The sequence below is a fragment of the Manis javanica genome, chromosome 13 (genome assembly GCF_040802235.1).
Source record: "Manis javanica isolate MJ-LG chromosome 13, MJ_LKY, whole genome shotgun sequence".
Taxonomy (NCBI): Eukaryota; Metazoa; Chordata; class Mammalia; order Pholidota; family Manidae; genus Manis; species Manis javanica.
This window is the reverse complement of record NC_133168.1, coordinates 87,123,236-87,142,108: the sequence shown is the minus strand read 5'-3', so window position 1 is coordinate 87,142,108 and position 18,873 is coordinate 87,123,236. Positions and strand designations below refer to the sequence as shown.

General features: G+C 54.2%; 1 protein-coding gene across 5 annotated transcripts; it reads left to right on the top strand.

The window, feature by feature from the left end:
- The first annotated feature begins 10,328 nt into the window (after nucleotides 1–10,328).
- On the top strand, nucleotides 10,329–18,664 carry LOC140845580 (uncharacterized). Of its 5 annotated transcripts, XM_073220120.1 has the most exons (14): nucleotides 10,329–10,466; nucleotides 11,163–11,425; nucleotides 12,042–12,131; nucleotides 12,455–12,540; nucleotides 12,680–13,200; nucleotides 13,941–14,156; nucleotides 14,467–14,570; nucleotides 15,019–15,088; nucleotides 15,821–15,886; nucleotides 16,221–16,298; nucleotides 16,865–16,909; nucleotides 17,207–17,328; nucleotides 17,437–17,547; nucleotides 17,914–18,664. In XM_073220120.1, the coding sequence occupies exons 1-13, from the start codon at nucleotides 10,329–10,331 to the stop codon at nucleotides 17,522–17,524; spliced, it is 1,887 nt and encodes a 628-aa protein (XP_073076221.1). In that variant the 3' UTR covers nucleotides 17,525–17,547; nucleotides 17,914–18,664. The 5 variants fall into 5 exon arrangements, 3 of the variants coding, with proteins under 3 accessions (XP_073076221.1, XP_073076219.1, XP_073076218.1); XR_012124427.1 differs by lacking the exons at nucleotides 17,437–17,547; nucleotides 17,914–18,664 and having other exon boundaries at nucleotides 13,941–14,063; nucleotides 15,821–16,298; nucleotides 17,207–17,300; XR_012124426.1 differs by lacking the exons at nucleotides 17,437–17,547; nucleotides 17,914–18,664 and having other exon boundaries at nucleotides 15,821–16,298; nucleotides 17,207–17,300.
- Nucleotides 18,665–18,873: the final 209 nt, after the last annotated feature.

Here is an 18,873-nt window from a genome sequence, read left to right as displayed (position 1 = left end):
GAGACAGGGAGGGACAGAGACACAGAGACAAGGAAAAAGAGAGATAGTGGAGAGATGGGGAGAGAGAGACGAGGGAGAGAGAGACACAGGGAGAGCTCCTGGGCCTTTAATCCCATCTCCCAGGTCCAGCCTGGACCCCTCCCCAGGCCCCAACCCGGTGGATGCCCGTCCTACATATATATAGGGAAACTGAGGCCCCGAGCTGCCAACCTGCATGTGGGCCCTGAGGATGGAGTGCAGGGAGGGCCCCAAAGGCTGCGGAGGAGGAACAGAAGGGCCTGTGCTGCCCCGTGGGTTTTGGAGCCAGGCTTGTTCTGTAGGAAGAATCCCACATCCTGGATGGGGAATGTGACCCTGGGATTCACAGGGACCTAGTAAGATGGAGGGGGAAGGCGGGGGTGGAAATGGGGTCAGCACCGCCTGGGTTACTGTGAATCTGGGGACAGCCCGTGGGTCACCGCATTCTTGAGATTTTCCCTGACACAAAGTGTTTTAAAAATGACCTCTGGGCTCCTGAGGGCTGATCTCAGGACTGATGTCCAGGATCCAGGGACATCTCAGCAGCTCCTGGAGACGAGGCCAGAGGTGCTGGGGGAAACCCAAGGATGCCCGAGGCCTGACACAGAGGCAGCAGGCTGCCTCAAGGCGGGAGCCGGAGATTCTGCTCTGAGCATCCTCCTGCCATGGCGGAACCACGGGCGCGCGCCACACCTGCCCCCCGAAGCTGGAGTACCCCGCTGGTGGCCCCCCTCCTCACTCCTGGGTGGGCCTGTGCAGTGCACAGAGCAATCTGCCTCCCCAGGGCTGACTTCCCGGTGATGCTCAGGGAAGCCCAGACACAGGAAGGGAGGGGGTTTGGAGGAGACCCGAGCACTGGGGCTGGTCCGAGACCCCAAGACCGAGCACTGGGGCTGGCCTTATCACTGATATCCCTGAGCAACGGGGCTACCACCCAAATGAGCAGCTCTGGAGAGACCCAGCATTCAACCAGGAAAAAACATCTCTGAACCATGGCCTCTACCCAGAGTGGGAACAGAAGGGCAGACAGATAGCCAGGAGCTTAAAATGAACTTGACGTTCATCCCCAAACAGGAAGGGGAAGACGCCAGCCGTGTGAAAGTGGGTTCATCCAAAAAAAAGCCTCATAGTGGGAAGAGGAATAAATGACAGCTCTAAAATTTATCTGGAAGGTCAGAAGATTGGAAATAGCCAGGACACTTCTACAGTAGAACAGGGCAGTGTTACCTGTCCTACCAGATCCTGGGGCCCATTACAAAGCCTGTAATTAAGTCAGAAATATTGGCACAGGGAGAGGCATGTTGACCAACTAATGGGAATTAACTGCCCACAGACACCCTATGCAGGTCAGGAATTGGCTCCAAGATGGAGAGGGTCTGTGTCCCAGCAGCGGGGAAGGGGAAGCTATTCCACAAAAGGACCTGGGAGGTGAGAGTCCATGTTGAAAACAATTACATCGGATCCTTAGGTGGCATCACACACAGCACTTGAAGCCATGTGCGTGAAGGAGTTATGTACAAAAAATAATAAAATAAAGCTTAAACGTCTTGGTAATGGACTGGAAGTCGGGACAAAGAAAACACACAAATGAGAAACAGAAGGAATAGTCAGAAAACAAAAAATAAAATGGTGAAATCTAGCTCTATGAGATCAATAATCACATTAAATGTAAATCATTTTAAGGAATGAAAAGAGAGACTGGCAACGTGGATTTTCAAAAAAACACGACCCAGCAGTATGTTGTCAGCAAGAAACCCCCTTCAAATATGATATGAGTAGGTTGAAAATGGAAAAGTGGAAAAAGATATCCCATACATACATTAATTTTAAAAAAGAAAAAAAGCAGTAGCAGCAATATTAATACCAGATGTAAACTTCAGAGCAGAGTAAATTACCAGGGACAGAGGCTAATACTGTATAATGATAAAAGGGCCAATCCACCAAGAAGACACAGCATTCCTGAATGTGCCTGCATCAACCAACAGGCCTGCAGAATATATGAAGCAAAACCGGATAGAACTGAAAGGAGAGATCAGCAAGGATATAGAAGAACTCAAGACCACCACCAACAGAATCTAACTGACGTTTGTTTATAGAGCACCCCATACAATAACCGCAGAATACCCACTCTTTCCAAGCTCCCGTGGAACACTTACCAAATAGACCATACCCGCCATCATGAAACAAACCTCAGCAAATACCAGATAATTGAAATCAGAACTGCGTGTGTTCTCTGACCACAATGGAATCAATAACAAAAATAACAGGAAAAACCCCAAACACTTGGAAACTAAACAACATACCTCATCCATCAAAGAGCAAGTCTTAGGGCAAATCAAAAAATACACTGAACTGAATGAAAATGAAACTACAATGTATTGAAATTTGTGGAATATGATATATGGAAACTAAAAACAAATGAAACAGAAATAGATTCATCAACACAGAGAACAGGCTGGTGGTTGCCATAGGGAGGGAAGAATGGAGGGATGGACAGAACAGGTGAAGGGGATAAAGACGTACAAACTTCCCATGACAAAACAAGTAAGCCACAGGGATGGAAAGTACAGTATAGGGCACATAGTCAATGATCATATTATATTATTGATATATTGTTATAAATAAATAATACTGTAATAACTTTGTGTGGTGACAGATGGTAACTACATTGATTGTGGTGAGCATTTGTAATGTATATTACAGTTGAATCACTGTTGTACACCCAAAACTAATATAATATTGTGTCAACTATACTTCAATAAAAACTGATCCTACCATGCAAGTGAAATAGCTCCTATGATTTAAAAAAAAGAAACAGAAAAACCAATAGTGAAAATCAATAAAACAAAAAGCTGGTCCTTTGATAAGATCAATAAAACTGAAAAACCTCTAACAAGATCGACAAAGAAGAAAGACACAAATTAGCAATATCAGAATGAAACAAAGGATATCATTGCAGACCCTACTGACATCAAAAGGGTAATAAAGGAATACTAGGAACTATACACACATAAATTTGACAACTTAATTGAAACGGACAAATTCCTTGGAAATCACAAACAACCACAATACACCCAGTTTGCACTAAATCATTTGCATAGCTCAAAACTTTTAAGGAAATTCAATTTGCAATTAAAAAAAAACTCTCCAGGCTCAGATAACTTCACTGGATAATTAAATCAAGTATTTAAAAAATAATTAAAACCCATTCTAGACCATCTCTCCCAGAAAACAGAAGAGGAGGGAAAACTTCCCAAGTTATATGAGAAAGCTTTCAAGAAGATACCAAAACCATACAAAGATAGTAAGAAAAAAAGAACACTACAGTTCTCATAAAAATAACTGCAAAATCTTTAGCAAGATATTAGCAAACAGAATGCAGCACTATATAAAAAGTACTATACACCATGACCAAATGGAGTTTATCCTGGGGATGCAAGACTGGTTGAAAAAAATCAATCCACGTAATTCACCATATTAACAGGCTACAGAATCCACAAAAATAAGAACACTATTAGAGCTAGTAAATGAGTTCAAGGTTGTAGGATACAAGATCAACATACAACACTCAACTGTATTTCTATACATGTGCAAAGAACAATCTGAAAAATAATTAAGAAAATTCCACTTACAAAGGCATCAAAGTAAAATACTTACAAATAAATTTAGCAGAAGTATAAAACTTCTATGCTGAAAACCACAAGACCTCAAGAGAGATTAAACACCTAAATAACTATAAAGACATCCCCGTGTTCACTGAATATAATACTTAATATGGTTGATGGCAATCCTCCACAAATGGATCTACGGAATCAATGCAATCCCTATCAAAATCTGTGTAGAAATGAGTTAACATAACAGGCCTGAGAGTGCTATTCTTTGAGATCCTGCTGGCAAGTTGGGGCCTTGACTAGGATCTGGGAAGTGGGGGAGGGCTCCCACCACCCTAACTGATAAGAGTAGCTCACTGTGCCTCCACTGTGCAAACAATATGATTTGTGGTAATCAGCTTTTCTACTGGGAGTTTGGGTTTTGGTATGTGCAAGGAAGAGGGTGTCTGCATGACCAGCCCCCAATAAAAACCCTGGGCCTTGAGGCTCCAATGAGATTCCCTCACAAACAACATTTCACACGTATTGTCACAACTCTTTACTAGGAAAATTCATGCTGAGTGAAAGAAGGCAGTCATAAAAGAGCACATATCGCATGAATCCATTTATATTACATGTCCAGAACAGGCAAATCTGTAGAGACAGGTAGATTAGTGGTTGCCTAATGCTGGGGAGGGATAGAATGGGGGAGCCTGGGGTATAACTAAGGGGTATAAGTACAGGATATGAGTTTTCTTCTTTTGGTGACGAAAATGTTCCAAAATTGAATATGGTGATGGCTGTACAATTCTGTGAATATACGACAAATCATAGAATTGTACAGTTTAAATGGGTGAATTATGTGACATTTGGATTATTTTTCAATAAAGTGATGAAAAAAACAGTGGCAAATAAAATATATTGGTTCTTTAAGAAATTCTGTTGAAGAGTGGCAAGAAAAGACTCAGTGGAACCAGTTAGGAAATTACTGCAATAAGCTGGGCAGTTTGCACCAAGGTGGTCAAGCATTCTTGGCCACGGCCAAGCACTTCTAGCACTTCTATATGGTTCTAGGAAAAGCAGTTACTGAACAACCATTACCACCAATTTCTTTCGTGTTTTAAAACCGAGATATAGTTGATACATGAGTTTCAGGTGTACACATTAATTTTCAATTACGTACATGCCCTAAAGCACTTACTAATGAATATACATGAACCTAGTGCTCTCCCTCACAGAGTGGATGGAAATAAGTAAAACACAATCCTCCTCCTCAAGCATTTCTGTTTAGGAAAACAAAGCTCATAATGAAATAACTACAACACAAGGCAAGATGTGGCGGGTGGCAAAGTGAGGTGAACATAAAATTGCCAGAGGTCTCAGAGGACCCATGCTGTTGAACATGCTATTCGTGTCAACACCGTCACCACTGTCACAGTCACCCCAGCACCAGCCAGGAGTGATAACTAAGCGTCTGAGTGCAGGAGCCACTGGTGGGCTCTTGAAGGGGTTGGACAATCACTGCTCTCCTCGCACCCGTACACATCTCTATGCGAGGGCTATTAAGGAAATGTAGGAATAAATATGCAAAAATGCCGTTTTTAGGATGGAAAGGGATTCTAACAGAAGGAATCATTAATTTCCCTTTTCATTTGAGGAAGGCCTTGGCACAATCGGCTTTTGTCGGGGGTGATCCTGGGCTGCAGAGACACGCGTTTTCCGAGTAGCCGAACTCCAAGTGGCCACGTGAACTCCACACCCCAGTCTTCCGCCTTGACCTGAAAGCAGCAGGCACAGAGGGTCTAAGCCTGATGCCCCCACGGGACGGGGCCGCTTTAATGTCCGGGAGCCCAGGGGGCCCTTGAGGCTGTGCGCGGAGGGGAGGATGCCTGCAGGTGCTGGGCGGGAACCCGAAACCAGAGACCCTTCCTCCCCTCTGGCTGACATCCATTCACCGAAAAAGGTAAAATCCGGAGGGAAGGATGATATTTTGTCTCCAGGTAAAGCTATATTTAAGTATGTCCTGTCACATGTTTTCTGACAGGAAAAAAAAAATCCCATTAACTGCCCGCTTCCCTCAGCCCCATCTCCTGCTCCGACGGAGGATGTATGTATATAATATATATGGCAAAAGGCTCTTCCAATACCTAGAAAAAATAAGTTTTACTTCTAAGAAACCATACACGGACCGGAACAGCTGTGCATCGGAAAGCGGGTCCCCACCGTTTGGAAACGGAAACAAGAGCACGCATGACGCGCGGCGGGAGGGGAGACCAGCCGCTCCCGAACAGCCGTCACGGCAAAAGCACCTCAGAGGGACGCCGCCGGGAGCAGCAGCCTCAGGGCTGCGCATGCGCTCGGGGCCTCCGGCCCGCGCCATGCCCACCCGCAGGGGCAGCGCGGGCTCAGCACGCCGGCCAGGCAGGCCGGAAACCGCCACGGGGCGCCAAAGATCGGAGGACATGCTCTTGGCACTTTTCTTTTCTTCAGGGAATTGCTCTTTCGCATCTCGGGACTCTAGAAGAAAAGGCGTACTAGGGTCTGCGTACACAGTTACCCCGCCTCGTAGACGGTGGTAGCAACTGGTGCCTGATCCCCAGCCTACGGTCCGCCGAGTGGCCTCTCTGTGCCCCAGAGACCCATTAATAAAACTGGGGTTAAGACAGTGCCTAATTCATAAGGCTGTGTGGGAATTAAATGAGATAATGCGTGTACATATCAACACCAGGCGATTTTTCAGGCCAGCTGCCAGTTTTAGCCCGTCTGGGTGATTCTGAGGCACCTGAACTGTGAGAATTATTGCTCTAAGTAGGCTGCCCGCTGAAACAGCTACCCAGCTTTCTTTGTCACTATTACAGATTCCATGACTCCGTGGCTTCTTAAGTATGTTTCCTGCTTGAAATTCTAAGAACGTCATTTGTTTCTTGAGCCCAGTTGTGAGGCCTGTATTGTGGGCCAGATACAATAAGCAAGGAGAGATTGCCTGGAGTCTTTCAATGTAGGTGATCCAGCAATAGAAGTTAACTCTACAAGGCCAGATCTAGTAAATGTCAGATGCATTACACAGGCAATAAGCAAATGTTCTAGGAAATCAGAGGAATTTCCCAATCTGAGAGAGAGGAGCCTAACCTGAAATGGCCACTGCCAAGCAAAGCCCACCCCTCAAAAACAGCTTTAAGTCATTTTGTACAGTCAGGCAATAGAACAGGCCGTAGCTGCCTGATTAAGCCCCTGTCTTAAAAAAAAACCCCAACATATGTAAAGTCCTCTTTCCTTCAACAGATGACCTCTGAAATAAAAAAATGAATGTTTATAAGTTTCTAAAGTCCTTTATTTTCTCCCTCCACAGCTTCAATCACACAAAGGTTTACATCAGGTGGGACACCACCCTTTTGTGCTGCAGGCTGGGACAGGATGTAGGGTCAGGGCTGGGGACACTTTGGGAGTCCAGGAAAGGATGGCCAGGGCTGGGCAGCAATGGGGGTCAAGTTTGACAATGGCTGGTGATGGGGGCCATCTCCCTCACCTAATTGGCAGGACTCCTGGGACACCTCACTTGCCTTTTCTCCTGTTTCCTGGGGAACAAGGAACGGTTACTTGTCTTCTTGCCATTGGGCTGTAGCAGGTCTTTATGTATTGTAACTACGTATCCTTTGTTGAAGTATGACTTGCAAGAATTTGCTCCAAGTCCATGTGTGGCTTGACTTTTTTTTTTCTTAACAACATGACTCATGGAGGGACATGGAAGTGAAATGTAGGTGGAAAACATAAACAATGCACATGAGAATGGCTAAAATTAAAAACTTGAATGAGAGAAGACATGAACGTAGTATCAGAGTCCCAGGGTATTGCGTGGAGAGGGGGCAGCATGGTGGGATCCATACACAGCCAGCTGCGTACCCGGCCCGCTGCACAAGGCAGTAGGCACTCGGCAACAGCATCGGCTAACAGGTTCCCAGCAGGAAGGGCCAGCGCTGGTACTCACAGCACAGAATGCACTGAAGGACTGGCAGGGGCAGGGCCAGGACAGGCTGACTCCTGGGAGCTGTAGGCTCACCTGTTCACTGAACCGAAACCTCAGTGAGGCCCAAGTTGTGCTTGTGTTTCTTTCCTAAGTTTCTGAAAGTGCTAACAAGCTTAGCAACAGCAGTAGCAGCAGCAGCAGGGGGAGCAGCCTGGAAGGCAAAGCAGAGGCCCTAGGGTTGCAAGCACTGCCCCCTTGGCTCCTGAGGCCTCTGTGGAGGGAGTGGGGCAGCAGGTCTGGACATAAAGGCATCTGTGGGTCCCCTCTTCTCATTTCCCCAATTTGTTCATGTGCTAGAAGTGGGGGAGGGGCTCCTGAGAAAATTCTGTGTGCAAGTATTCAATGCAAGGCTGTCAGCTCCAGGCAGTTGCAAGGAGACAGTCCCTTGCTGATTCTAACAGCAACATTTGCAGAATTTGAACACATAAGCCAAGTCCACAGGAAATCTGCACCGCAGATGGCAGTTCCTGTCTTGTCAGCCAGCACTGATATTCCAAGAAATGCTTAGAGCTGTGTTTTTCAACTTGTGCCTATCTTCAAGAAATAAAGTTAGAAACTCTCCCTCAAGGTATTTCATGATCTGTTTTGGGACTGCTGTTAAGGGAATGTAACAGTAAGAAATGAATTTGTAATAGAAGGGGGAATCAAATCTTTGTTCAAAACTGAACATTAACATTTACTGGAAAGTGAACTGAAACAGCCCCAGAAACTTTGTCCACTAATGGGCAGAGGTGGATGGGGTGGCAGTTTCTTCTTGTTTTCCAGATTATCTAGTCTGAGGGTCAGAGTTAAAGCTGAAAGCTGATTTTGTTCAACCCCAAGCATCCAGTCCCCGGGGACTGAGGAGCAGAAAAGAAAAACACAAAGCTAGTGAATCGGCGCAGGAATGTCTGCTTGGACCCTTGTAAGCTGCTACTTCGTGTGTCTGCACCCCAGCCTCTCTCCTACTATTTCCCCTCGAAAAGCCCTGACCGCTTGTGTCAGGACGACAGTGGTTCTTCAAGGCAGGAGCCTGCAACTCCCTCATTTCCTAGCAAGTCAATAAACGATTCTTTCCTTTCCTCAAAACCTTGTCACTGTGTTTTGTGATTTGACCTCAGGGACGAGGACCGGGTCTTGGTATCAGGAGCAGCACCCCCCACCCTGACCAAGTGCCTGCAGTGCCGCTCCTTCAGTGTCAGAGGCCACCGGGCTGAGTTGTCAGGGACGCAGAGCTCCCGGCTTCCTCCTTGCTAGCTACAAGGGACTGTGCCGGCAAGGAATTCATGCTGTGTGGCAGGTCAAGTACAAACCTCTAGAACTCCCTCTAAAGTACACATTGAAAGCAGTACTGCCTTCCAGGAGAGGTTACAGATGTCACCACCACCAAGGATTTGAAAGATGTCAGGCTGGCGATTTCCACATACTCTTATTGAAGTCACTCATTTGGCCTACTCAGAAAATGCTTGAATCTTGGAGATAACATGATGGGCACCGTAATCAGAGTGTCTCAAACTGCAGTTCCTGCTGCACATGGGGATTCATCACTTGATCCCCAAGCATCCAGTGTGTAACTATTGGTCAGGAAAATGCTCTTTGTTCTCTTCCTGTGAGTAAAGACCAGCAGGGCAGTTAGCTTTCAGCCGGCAAGGAGAGAAAACTACCTCAGAGGTATATCAGACCTCCAAACTTAGGTTGTCATTTAGACAGAAGGAAGCTTCATCTCCTTTTCCTTCCAGAAGCCGTCACACTGGCCCATCCCATTGATGGTACTAGGCTGATTGGACCCACTGATCAGGAAGTACAGCTCGTCTAGGCATATTGATAGCGCAGTCACGTGTCAGAAGGTGGGAAATAAATCCAACAAAAATTCCGAGACCTTTGATCTTAGAGAAGTTACTAGAAGTCTATCTTGTGGGCATGCCAAGCTATCCCTTCTAAGGTGAAGAATAAGACACTGTATCTGCACCCCGCACCCCTACACACACACACACACACACACACACACACAAGCACAGCAACCTGGTGAATGCACCTAGTTTGAGAGCGACTGGACTTTTGCAAGGTGGATGCCAGTAGATGACACCACCTGGATCTCCTCTCATTGCCGCCCCTTCAAGGTACACACCTGAAAACGGCCTAGAAGGGGAGTGACTTGCTCAAGATCACAAGGTCCGGACCCCAGCCTGCTTTGAGTCGTGCTCCACGCTCCATGCCAAGCCTGGTTGGCATTCTTCCATCTAGTCCTTGCAACAGACACACGTGATACCAGCCCCCAGGAGCTGGAGGTGTCATCCATGTATTCCTGGGGATGTCCCTAGGCATGACCCTCCCTGTGCAGGTCGGGACATTGGGCAGCTCCTAGGAGGTGCCATGGCCTCAGCAGGACAGGGAACTGGTGAAAAAAAGAGGCCTGAGCTCAGCTCTTGTCTCCTCAGAGCTGGGACCCTGGTGACATTGCCAAAGAGTGAGGGGAGGACTCTGGTGGAGATGTGTGTACTCATGCATGGCAAGGGCCAGGAGAGTGGGCAGTCAGCAGCCCAGAGGGGCATGTGGGCGTGTCTGAATGCAGGGAGGGGCCCAGGAAATGGACCCTTGAAGAAGTGATGTCACTGATGACACGCCAGTAGAACCTGAATTGTGACCCGGATAAAACCCAGCTCCTGGTCGCAGACCCCAGTCCTGCTCACTTGACCGGAGGCGCTCGACAGAGCAACATGCGGTCTTGTTGTGTGAAGCCTTCTGAAGGCGTGGGAGTCAGGGAAGCCCAGAGAGAGTGTCCTCTTGCTGCCTGTGGGCGTTGGCTCAGAGACCACCTCCAACGCCTCTGTCCATGTCTCCTGAGGAGCCCCGAGGTAACACAGGGCAGCCCAGAGCAGGCCACTCCAGGGCCAGACCACAAGTGTGGCCCATCCCGGGCTGACCTTTCCCCGGGCCCCTTGTGTGTGTGCGGTGGGCGTGGGGCATGGGTGGGACTGAAGGCTGGGGAGCAGGGGTCAGTCAGTGTCACAGCTCTGGTCTCATCATTCAGGATGTGGAGGTGAGTGATGGGACTAGGTACTTCCACCCACATGTTAATCCTGAGCCCAGGGGTGTCCTTTCCTTCCCTGACGACTGGATGTCTATGCAGAAGGCCACCCTGTTTGCCTGATCTCAGGGGCAGGGTTGGGGACCCACACTGCCCCCTGCGGGGAGGTCCATGCAACCATGGGTCCCTCCTCCCCAGCTACCAGGTGCCGGCTTTGCAGAGCTCCACCCTGGGGAGCATGGAGGAGATGGTGGATGGATTCACCTACTCCATCTCCCTCAAACTGGGGCAGGCTGTCTACACCCCAAGACCCCGTTCCACACCTGGCAATCTGCCAGGGCCCTCCCACAAGAGTGGTCGACAGTCCCACTCCAGGGGGCCTGGAACCTTGATCCCAGGGGCACCCTGTGCCTCTCCTTGTTTGCACCCCAGGGGGCTGGGGGCTCTCGGGTGAGCTGCAAACCTCCCTAGTCCTGGTGGGTCCTGGGTTTCCCACTGACTATATCCCTGCTGCCCCTCTCAGCGTGAACCTGAGCCAACTCTCCATGGGACTGAGGTCCCCACGTGCAGGGCTCCCTGGACAGGAGTGAGGAGGAAGGGGAGAAAGCACTCGGTACGAGTGGAACCAGCTCCAAACACCAGCCGGAGCGCTTCTGAGGCCACACTCCCTCCCGAGGACGCGGACCAGCTGGCAGCTGTGAAGAAGCAGGGAGAGTTCTGGGCAAGAACGCTGTCTTCAGGGACAACCCTCAGCCGGAACATTTCCTGGTCCCTACTCTCTCTAAGGTATGCTGACCAGCCGGCCACGGGCCAGCTGCTCCCCCGGTGAGCACCCACCCCCTCCTCGGCACAGTTGGACCTCTGCCCACAGCCCACGGTGTGTCTTGCGTGTCCACACATGGTCTGAGCTGCAGCGTGCTCCTCTGACAGGCAGGGTGGCTGGCGATCAGCCTGTTAGGGTGCCCATAGGGAACACGGGAGGCGCCTTAGTGGGGCTCCCCTGGCGCCCGGCAGTGCACAGAGGACTGCCGGCCAAGCCGGGCCACTTCGGAGCTTACTTCTCTGTACCCGATGAAAGCCTTTGGTCTCACCCATCAGTGGCCTGGAGCCTGGCTCATTTGGAAAAGCACATGGAAAGCAGCCTCTGGAATAGAGGCTCAGGATTCCCTGTGTTTGGGCCAGGTCCTTGTCCTCACTGTGGCCACATGAGGGACCTCTGGGGGCAGGAGAGGGGTACCTGGACACGTTCTGGTAGGACTTCCTTAAGCAACAATAGGTAGGCAGTCCCCACTTTGTGCAGACCCTTTGGGGATACTTAGCATAACTGAGTGAAGGAAGCAGACACAATACTGGGACCCCATCCCGGGTGGACTCGGGCAGTCACTTCAGGCATCATCTGCAGGTCATGGTCAGGGAGTGACACAAGTGATGCCCTCACGGCCTCTTCAAGCAACACGGGGCATGACGAGGGGCCAGAGGAGGAACTGAAAATGTGAGCATTCACTGGGTCCAGAGGGGGCGCTGCCCGTCTTACAGAATGGGGGAAGGAGGAGTTTGGGGCTTGGGGCGGGGGGAGCCCAGCAGAGCCCAGCAGGTCACTCATCTTCGGATTCCCATGGGCGGGCTGACGACTGGGAACTTCCTCTTGGGGAGGATGGGAGAGGATGGGGTCCCAGGACAGACACGCAGGGTCAGGAACAGGGAGGGGCAGGTGCCTGCACAGGCAGGGGAGTGCACAGCGGCCAGGCCCACACAAGATGGACCCGGAGGGCAGTGTGGTGGGTAAGACCAGGCTTCTCACTCTGCCACCCCCAGGCCTTACCCCAGCCGCAGGAAGGGACGGGCTAGGCACGTTGCCTGGCAGGACGAGCACCTGGGGCCCACGGTTTCAGAGCTGGAAGGTGAGGGGCTGCGGCCAGGGGACTGTCTAGGGTGGGCTTCCCGGACTGGGGTTCCCTTCAAGGCAGTGTGGGCTCTTCTGTCATTGTAAGGCGTGGGGAATCAGCTCCAGGGTGACCCTTTCTCTGTGTCCTGCTCCAGACCCACGGCACAGGCAGCTGGCTCCAGAGACAAAGGGAAGGCCGGCTTCATGGCTACAGCTAGTCCAGGCGCTCCTTCAGACCCCTGTGCAGGAGCTACGGCCAGTTTCACCTGCTTCAGCCCCTGCAGAGCTGGAGGACATCCAAGCAGAGGCCTCAGCTCCGAGGCAAGGCCCCGAGCTGGAGCCCCATGAGCCCTCAGGCCTGGGGCGCAGAGCAACTGCCATAATGGTACCAGGCCTTGCAGAGCCAGAGCCATGTCCAGACCCCATGAGCCCCGGGGACATCCCAGGAGTGGTCTCAGCTCCGGTGCCAGGCCCCGAGCTGGAGCCCCATAAGCCCTCGGGCCCGGGTCCCGTGGCACCTGCAGGAATGGCACCGGGCCTGGCAGAGCCAGAGGCGGACCCAGAGCCCACCAGCACCTGTGTCACGATCACCCGGGATGTGCCGAGGACGGAGGAGTGGACAATCCTGCAGTTCCCTGCCCACCTGGTGGCCGAGCAGCTGACCCTGATGTGTGCGGTGAGCGGAGCGGGCTCTCGGGGTCGGGGGTGGGCCTGCCCTGTGTCACGGGCTGCCCCAGACCTGCTGTCCCCTGACGTGGACTCCTGTGATCTGGGCCCACGTCCCAGCTTCCCCACGGACTCACCATGTGCCCTGAGAGACTCTCCTCACTCCCAAGCCATCCCTGACCGTGGCACTTAGGGATCCTTGCAGACCAATGAGGAGGAGCAGAGGGAAGGTGGGCAGGGCCTGGCCGGGCTGGGAGGGGCAGGGCAGGGGAGGGGTGCTCAGGGAGGTGCTGCCAGGGCCTTAGGTCCTCGGGCCATTGGCCTGGCAGGCCTCCACAGCCTCCGCACTTCAGAGGCCCATGCCATGGACCTGACGGCATGGGAGACACTAGACACCAACAAAGGCCCTGGGTGGAGGTGTTTTGGGGGAAACTGCACCTGAGTGGGGAGCGGGATCCACGGGGTGGCAGAATGGGAGGCAGATGCCCCAGGATGGGCAGGTGTGAGCTGCCTTGTGCTGCAGGGAGGAGGTGAGTGAGGGTGCCTGTGAGCAAAACCCCTCCGTTCCCCACCACTGTGGGGTCCTGTGCATCTGGTCCTGGGTGCCTCAGTGGATGTGGTCTGAAGCCTGGATGGCCACAAGGCTCACAGCACATCCCCAGCTGCCTGGGCCCCAGCTGTGACTGGTGACCCTGCCTGGGAACAGGGGCACCAGGGGCACAGCTGAATGACACCCCTTGTCATAACCAGGAGCTGTACAGCAGGATTCAATACGGCGAATGCAAGGCCTACTTAGAGAGCCCGCCACTGATGGAAGGCACTGAGCTCCTGGGCCCCAACGTGCAAATGGTCATCAGGCAATTCAATGCCATGGTTAGCTTGGTCATCTCCTCCTGCCTCGGGACTGTGACCATGACGGCCCAGAACAGGGCCCAAGTGGTGCAGTTCTGGATCCGGGTGGCCGAGGTGTGTCATGGGATGGCCCCCGGGGTCCCTCCTTTGCCAGCTCTCAGGATGGTTGTCTGCGGTCTGCCCTGCATGGTCCCTGAGACCCTTGTGCCAGGGGCATGAGGACATGGACTCGCAGGTCCCGGGGGTGGGACAGCCTTCCCTGGCCCCTTCCTTGGGTTGAGCTACAGTCCTCCACCCAGGAGGGCTGCTCAGCAGGTACCAGGTGTGCTGGGCTCCCTGGGTGTCTGTCTCCTGAAGGACAGGAGATCATGGGGGGACAGAGCAGAGAAGCAGGCCAGGCTCTCAGCTCTGTCTTCCCTCCCAGGAGTGTCTGGCCCTCAAGAATTTCGCTGCCCTCCGTGCCATTCTCTTGGCCCTGCAGAGCCGTCCCATAGGTCGTCTGGAGAGCACCTGGGGACGTGTTTCCTGGTGGGTAGTCCTGTCCCTGGGACCAGGGCACCTGAGTGGACAGGGACACCCCTACATCTTGCAGTGTCCCTCAGTGGGCTGGGACTTCCTGGGAGGTGGCAGAGCCTAGGGGCAGGGATAGCGGGCTCTTGGGGTCCTCTGTAGGTTAGGCCAGGGGTACCCCTGCAGGATTCAGTTTCCTGCAATGTCAGGTATGGGTTGAAGCCAATTGGAGATCTTGAGCTTGTGTTCTTCAGCGACCTGGCCCAAAGCAGATTCGCCCCCGGGAGAACTGGGAATGGAGGCCCTGGGTGGAAACATGCAACGCCCTCCCCCAGCCATGGATTCCCCAGGGCCCAGGGCTGTGGTGGAAAGCCTCATGCAGGCTAGTGGATCTCCTGGGGGAGTCTGCCCCCAAACTCTCCACCTGCTGGCCATGTTTCTCCCTCCTCCTCTCCCCTCCCCTTAGGAAGAGCTCCCGGACCTACAAAAAACTTAAAAAGAGGAACGAGGAGGCTAACAGAGAGTGGCTCCTCGAGGTAAACGGAGGTCAGAGGTCTAGAAGGGAGGGGTCCTTGGGGCAAGTCCTCTGCCGTGCTGTGGCACAGGTTTTGGGCAGACTCGAGGTGTGCGGGGTGAGAGGGGGAAGCTGACGGGGAAAGTAGGGTCCCCCAGGCCCCTGAGGGCCTCTTCTGTCTCTCTCCCTGGATCCACTTAACTAGGGGCCTGGCATCCAGTGAGGACCCAGGGGACAGGCTCCAGAGGGGCTGGGTTTGGCGTGGGGTCGGCAGCAGGGGTGGGGCCTGTGGCTGAGCAAGGTCGGCTTCTCCCCTGGGTCCCCTGAGCCTGTCACTGCCCCTCTGTGGCCTCGGGCTCCTCATGTGGACATGGACGGTTGCCGTCACCCTGGGGTGTGGGCATCCCTGGTGAGCAGGGTCCAGGGAACACAAGATGGGCTTCAGCTTTGTGGCTCCACCCCCCTGGTCATGTGAGGGGAGCCGTGCTGATAGCCGGGTGACCGTGAGTCCTCAGGGCACCCTGGGAGGCAGAGGGACCTCCGCTGACACACTCAGGGTGGCGGCCGTGGCCCAAGGACCCCCATGAGTATGAGTGTGTGCTGGAGCTGGGGTCGCTCTAGGCTGAGAGCCTGCTGGAGGTGGGGACAGCATGGGTGCCAGGGGGTTCAGGCAAGGCATCCATCCACCACGGTCTGGCTGTGGGAGGCCACGTGGGAGGGGAGCAGGAGCAGCTGAGTGTCCTGGTCCTTGCAGGAGGCGAGGGCCCTCATGAAGCAAAAGCTGTGCGCCCCCAGGGGATGCCAGCCTAGGAAGAAGCAGGTGAGAGTGGCATGGCATGGGTCACGGGCGGTGGGGGCGACCCTGTACCTGCCCCTGGTGTCACCAGCCCTGAGCTGCCAGCACTGGGGTGACCAGGAGGAGGGCGAGAGCAGCTGGGTACAGGGGGAAGGTGGAGGACAGGTGCAGGGCCAACAGGGCCTGGGATTGGCCAAAAGCCAGCCCTGGGAGGCCCTGGGAGGGGAGAGCAGGGCGAAGGGTGGTGGGGAGGAAGCACAGGGTGGTCCAAGGGAGCTGGGGGCTGTGGGTGTGGGGTTCAGGGGAGGCTCTGTGGGTGCCCTTGAGGCAGGTGGGGACTCATCACCTCCCTACCCAGGTCCCACAGGGCATGGTCCCATTCCTTGGATCGTTTCTACGTGACGTGCCTGTAGACCAACTCCCAGAAAATAACTACGTGAGTGACCCAGCAGGGAACAGGGGGGCAGGGTGGTGAGATTTAGAGAGGAGAGAGCCCCCAGTGAGCCCAGACCTCTCAGCACTGGGCCTCACACCCTCCTGAGTCCCCCCTCCACCCCAGGAGCTGGGCTTCTTGGAGAGGAGTGCCAGAAAGACAGGTTTAAGCCCCAGTCCTGGCCCCAGGGCAGGTGGGGCTGAGGGCTCCAGGGGGCAGCATCTGGGCAGGACTGGTCTCCCCCTCAGGCCCTGCCCAGGGGGAGGGATGCTGCTCCTTCAGGACAGGAAGCACATCAGGGGGCTGGCAGTGCCTTCCCGCCTGAGGCCCCAGTCTCCCTGTCTGCCATCACACAGTTGCATGGGAAGCTTGGCCTCAGCTCCCCAGTGCAGTCTCCGCTTCTCGGTAGCCCCGATCCCGGGCCAGGTCCGGGTGCTGCTTCTGGGCAGGCCTGCCCCTTGGAGGGCCCTGGAGGTCCTCCAACTTGAGAAAGGGTAGGGACGTGCTGGCCTCGTTCTGGGCTCAGGGGGCTGTTTCTGATGCACTTTGGTTGCCTTCCTGCCTTCCAGGGTGACGGGAAGAGACAGAGACAGTTGAGTGCCCAGTCACAGAAGGTGAGGGATGGAGTCAAGACCCCCTGGGCAGGACCCTGTCTCACCCATCCCCTGGGTCTAACGTGTCTGGAGAGAGTTAAGACACACAGAGCTGAGGATACTAAAGGTTTTGTCAGGTGGGGGGTGGCATCAAGGCCTCCTTCCTGGAGGAGGAGCTGGAGACCCAACAGTGGGAACAGGCAGGGCTGGATGGCATTGGAGGGAAGGCGGGTTCCCATGTGAGCAAAGATCCGGGACCATCCCAGTGCCCCACTCCTCACCCACTCTTGTCTGCATCCTGTCCTTCCTCTGCCCCAGGTCACTTTCATCCTACAAGAGATGATGATCTACAAGTACGTGGCCGGGCTGTATGACCTGGAGCCCGAGGAGCGCTTCATCTCATTTCTCCAGGCCGTGGAGTCCCTGGACGAGGAGCAGAGGTGAGGCCCCCCCGAGGGAGGCGTGGGCTGCAGCTGCCGGCAGGCTCTGAGGGAAGGGCCCCCTGACGTGTGGCTCCAGGGGCTCACAGGTGTCCCTCTGTCCTGCAGCTACAGCCTGTCCTGCCAGCTGGAGCCCCCAGGCCGGAGGGCCGGCAGAAAGGGACTGTTGCAGTTCTTCAGGCCCCACAAGATGTAAACTTACAGGCCGGCCAGGGCCAGGTGAGTTTCTGGGCTGGGGCGATCAGCAGGGGGTGAGCTGCTCCTCAGCCTCAGGGAAGCTTCGGGCCATGTTGGGTGTGGGGGCGTCCTAAAGACCGGTGGGGCTGGGGTCCCAGCTCCACGGCCGACCAGTCCTGTCAGACTGAAGGGTGGTTCCCCTCCCCCTCTGGAACCCAGCCTCCTCCTCTGTGAGTAGGTGATGCTCAGGAGCCTTCCCGTGACAGGGACCCCCACGGGTGCTGGTGATTGACAGGACCCTCCGCACAGGGCCTGGAGCCCAGAGGGCAGTGGGGACGGGGTGGAAGCAGGATAATGGGGGGAACCCGGGATAACCTGTCTCTTCTGCTCACCCACGTGGCCCTGTAGCTGCTGTCATCGGGCCCTCGGCCCTGCTGGCCCTGCTGGTGTCCTGGCTGCATGTGGAGGAGAGCTTCTTCCCCTTCGGGCAGGCGGCACCTGGCGCCCCAGGACCCCAGTCTGCTTGCTGCTCCTCTTTCTCCCGCTGCTCATCCTGAGCCTCTCCTGGGGCAGGTGCTCTGGCACCTCCTCCGTCAGCAGACTCGGGCAGCTCCCCAGGCTGCCGCTGCATCCTCAAGGACCCGTACATAGCTGCAGCCAACCTGGCCCCCTTCGTGCTGTGTCGTCCCCTCTGCTCGTGGCCCGCTGGACAGAGGCGAGCTGCCCCACCGTGTGGAGGATGTTCCCCTTCATGTAGGTGGCCTCCCGCCGTGACGCCAACTCCTGCCTGGGCGCTGTCAGTCACCAAGTCGTAGCCACCAGGTTCCAGGAAGAGATGGGGGCTGTCCTCACCAGGCCCGGCCTTTCCCGGGATGGACACAGAGACGGCGCAGTGCTGCATGGGACCACCGCCCCCTGGGTACCCAGTGGAAGCATCCGAGGCTGCAGGGGTGGCTGGCTGTAGCAGGGCCCCGGGACATGCTCCCAGCGGAGCCCCTGTGCAACTCGCTACCCTCATCCCTGAGAAATAGCCTCCCCAGGCGCAGTGTGCTCTGGGTGTATGTTGTGTCTGAGGTTTATGGTTCCTGGGGGTTCAGGTCATCCCTGTGCAGAATGTAATAAATGCTGAACGGATTGCCACCACACTGCTCTTTCTTCTCAAAGCTCTGCCCCTCCTGCAGACATCATGTGCCCCAGCCCACCCCACCCCCAGCCCTCAAACTCTATGACGTAGGGGGGCCCTGACCTCCGCCAGGTTGTCCTCTATCCTCTGTCCTTCCCCTGTAAGGTGCTCAGGAAGAGCGGGGCACTCTAAGCCCCAGGCTGGCACACCTTGGCAACACTGGGGAGGGCTGCTCAAACAGAAAC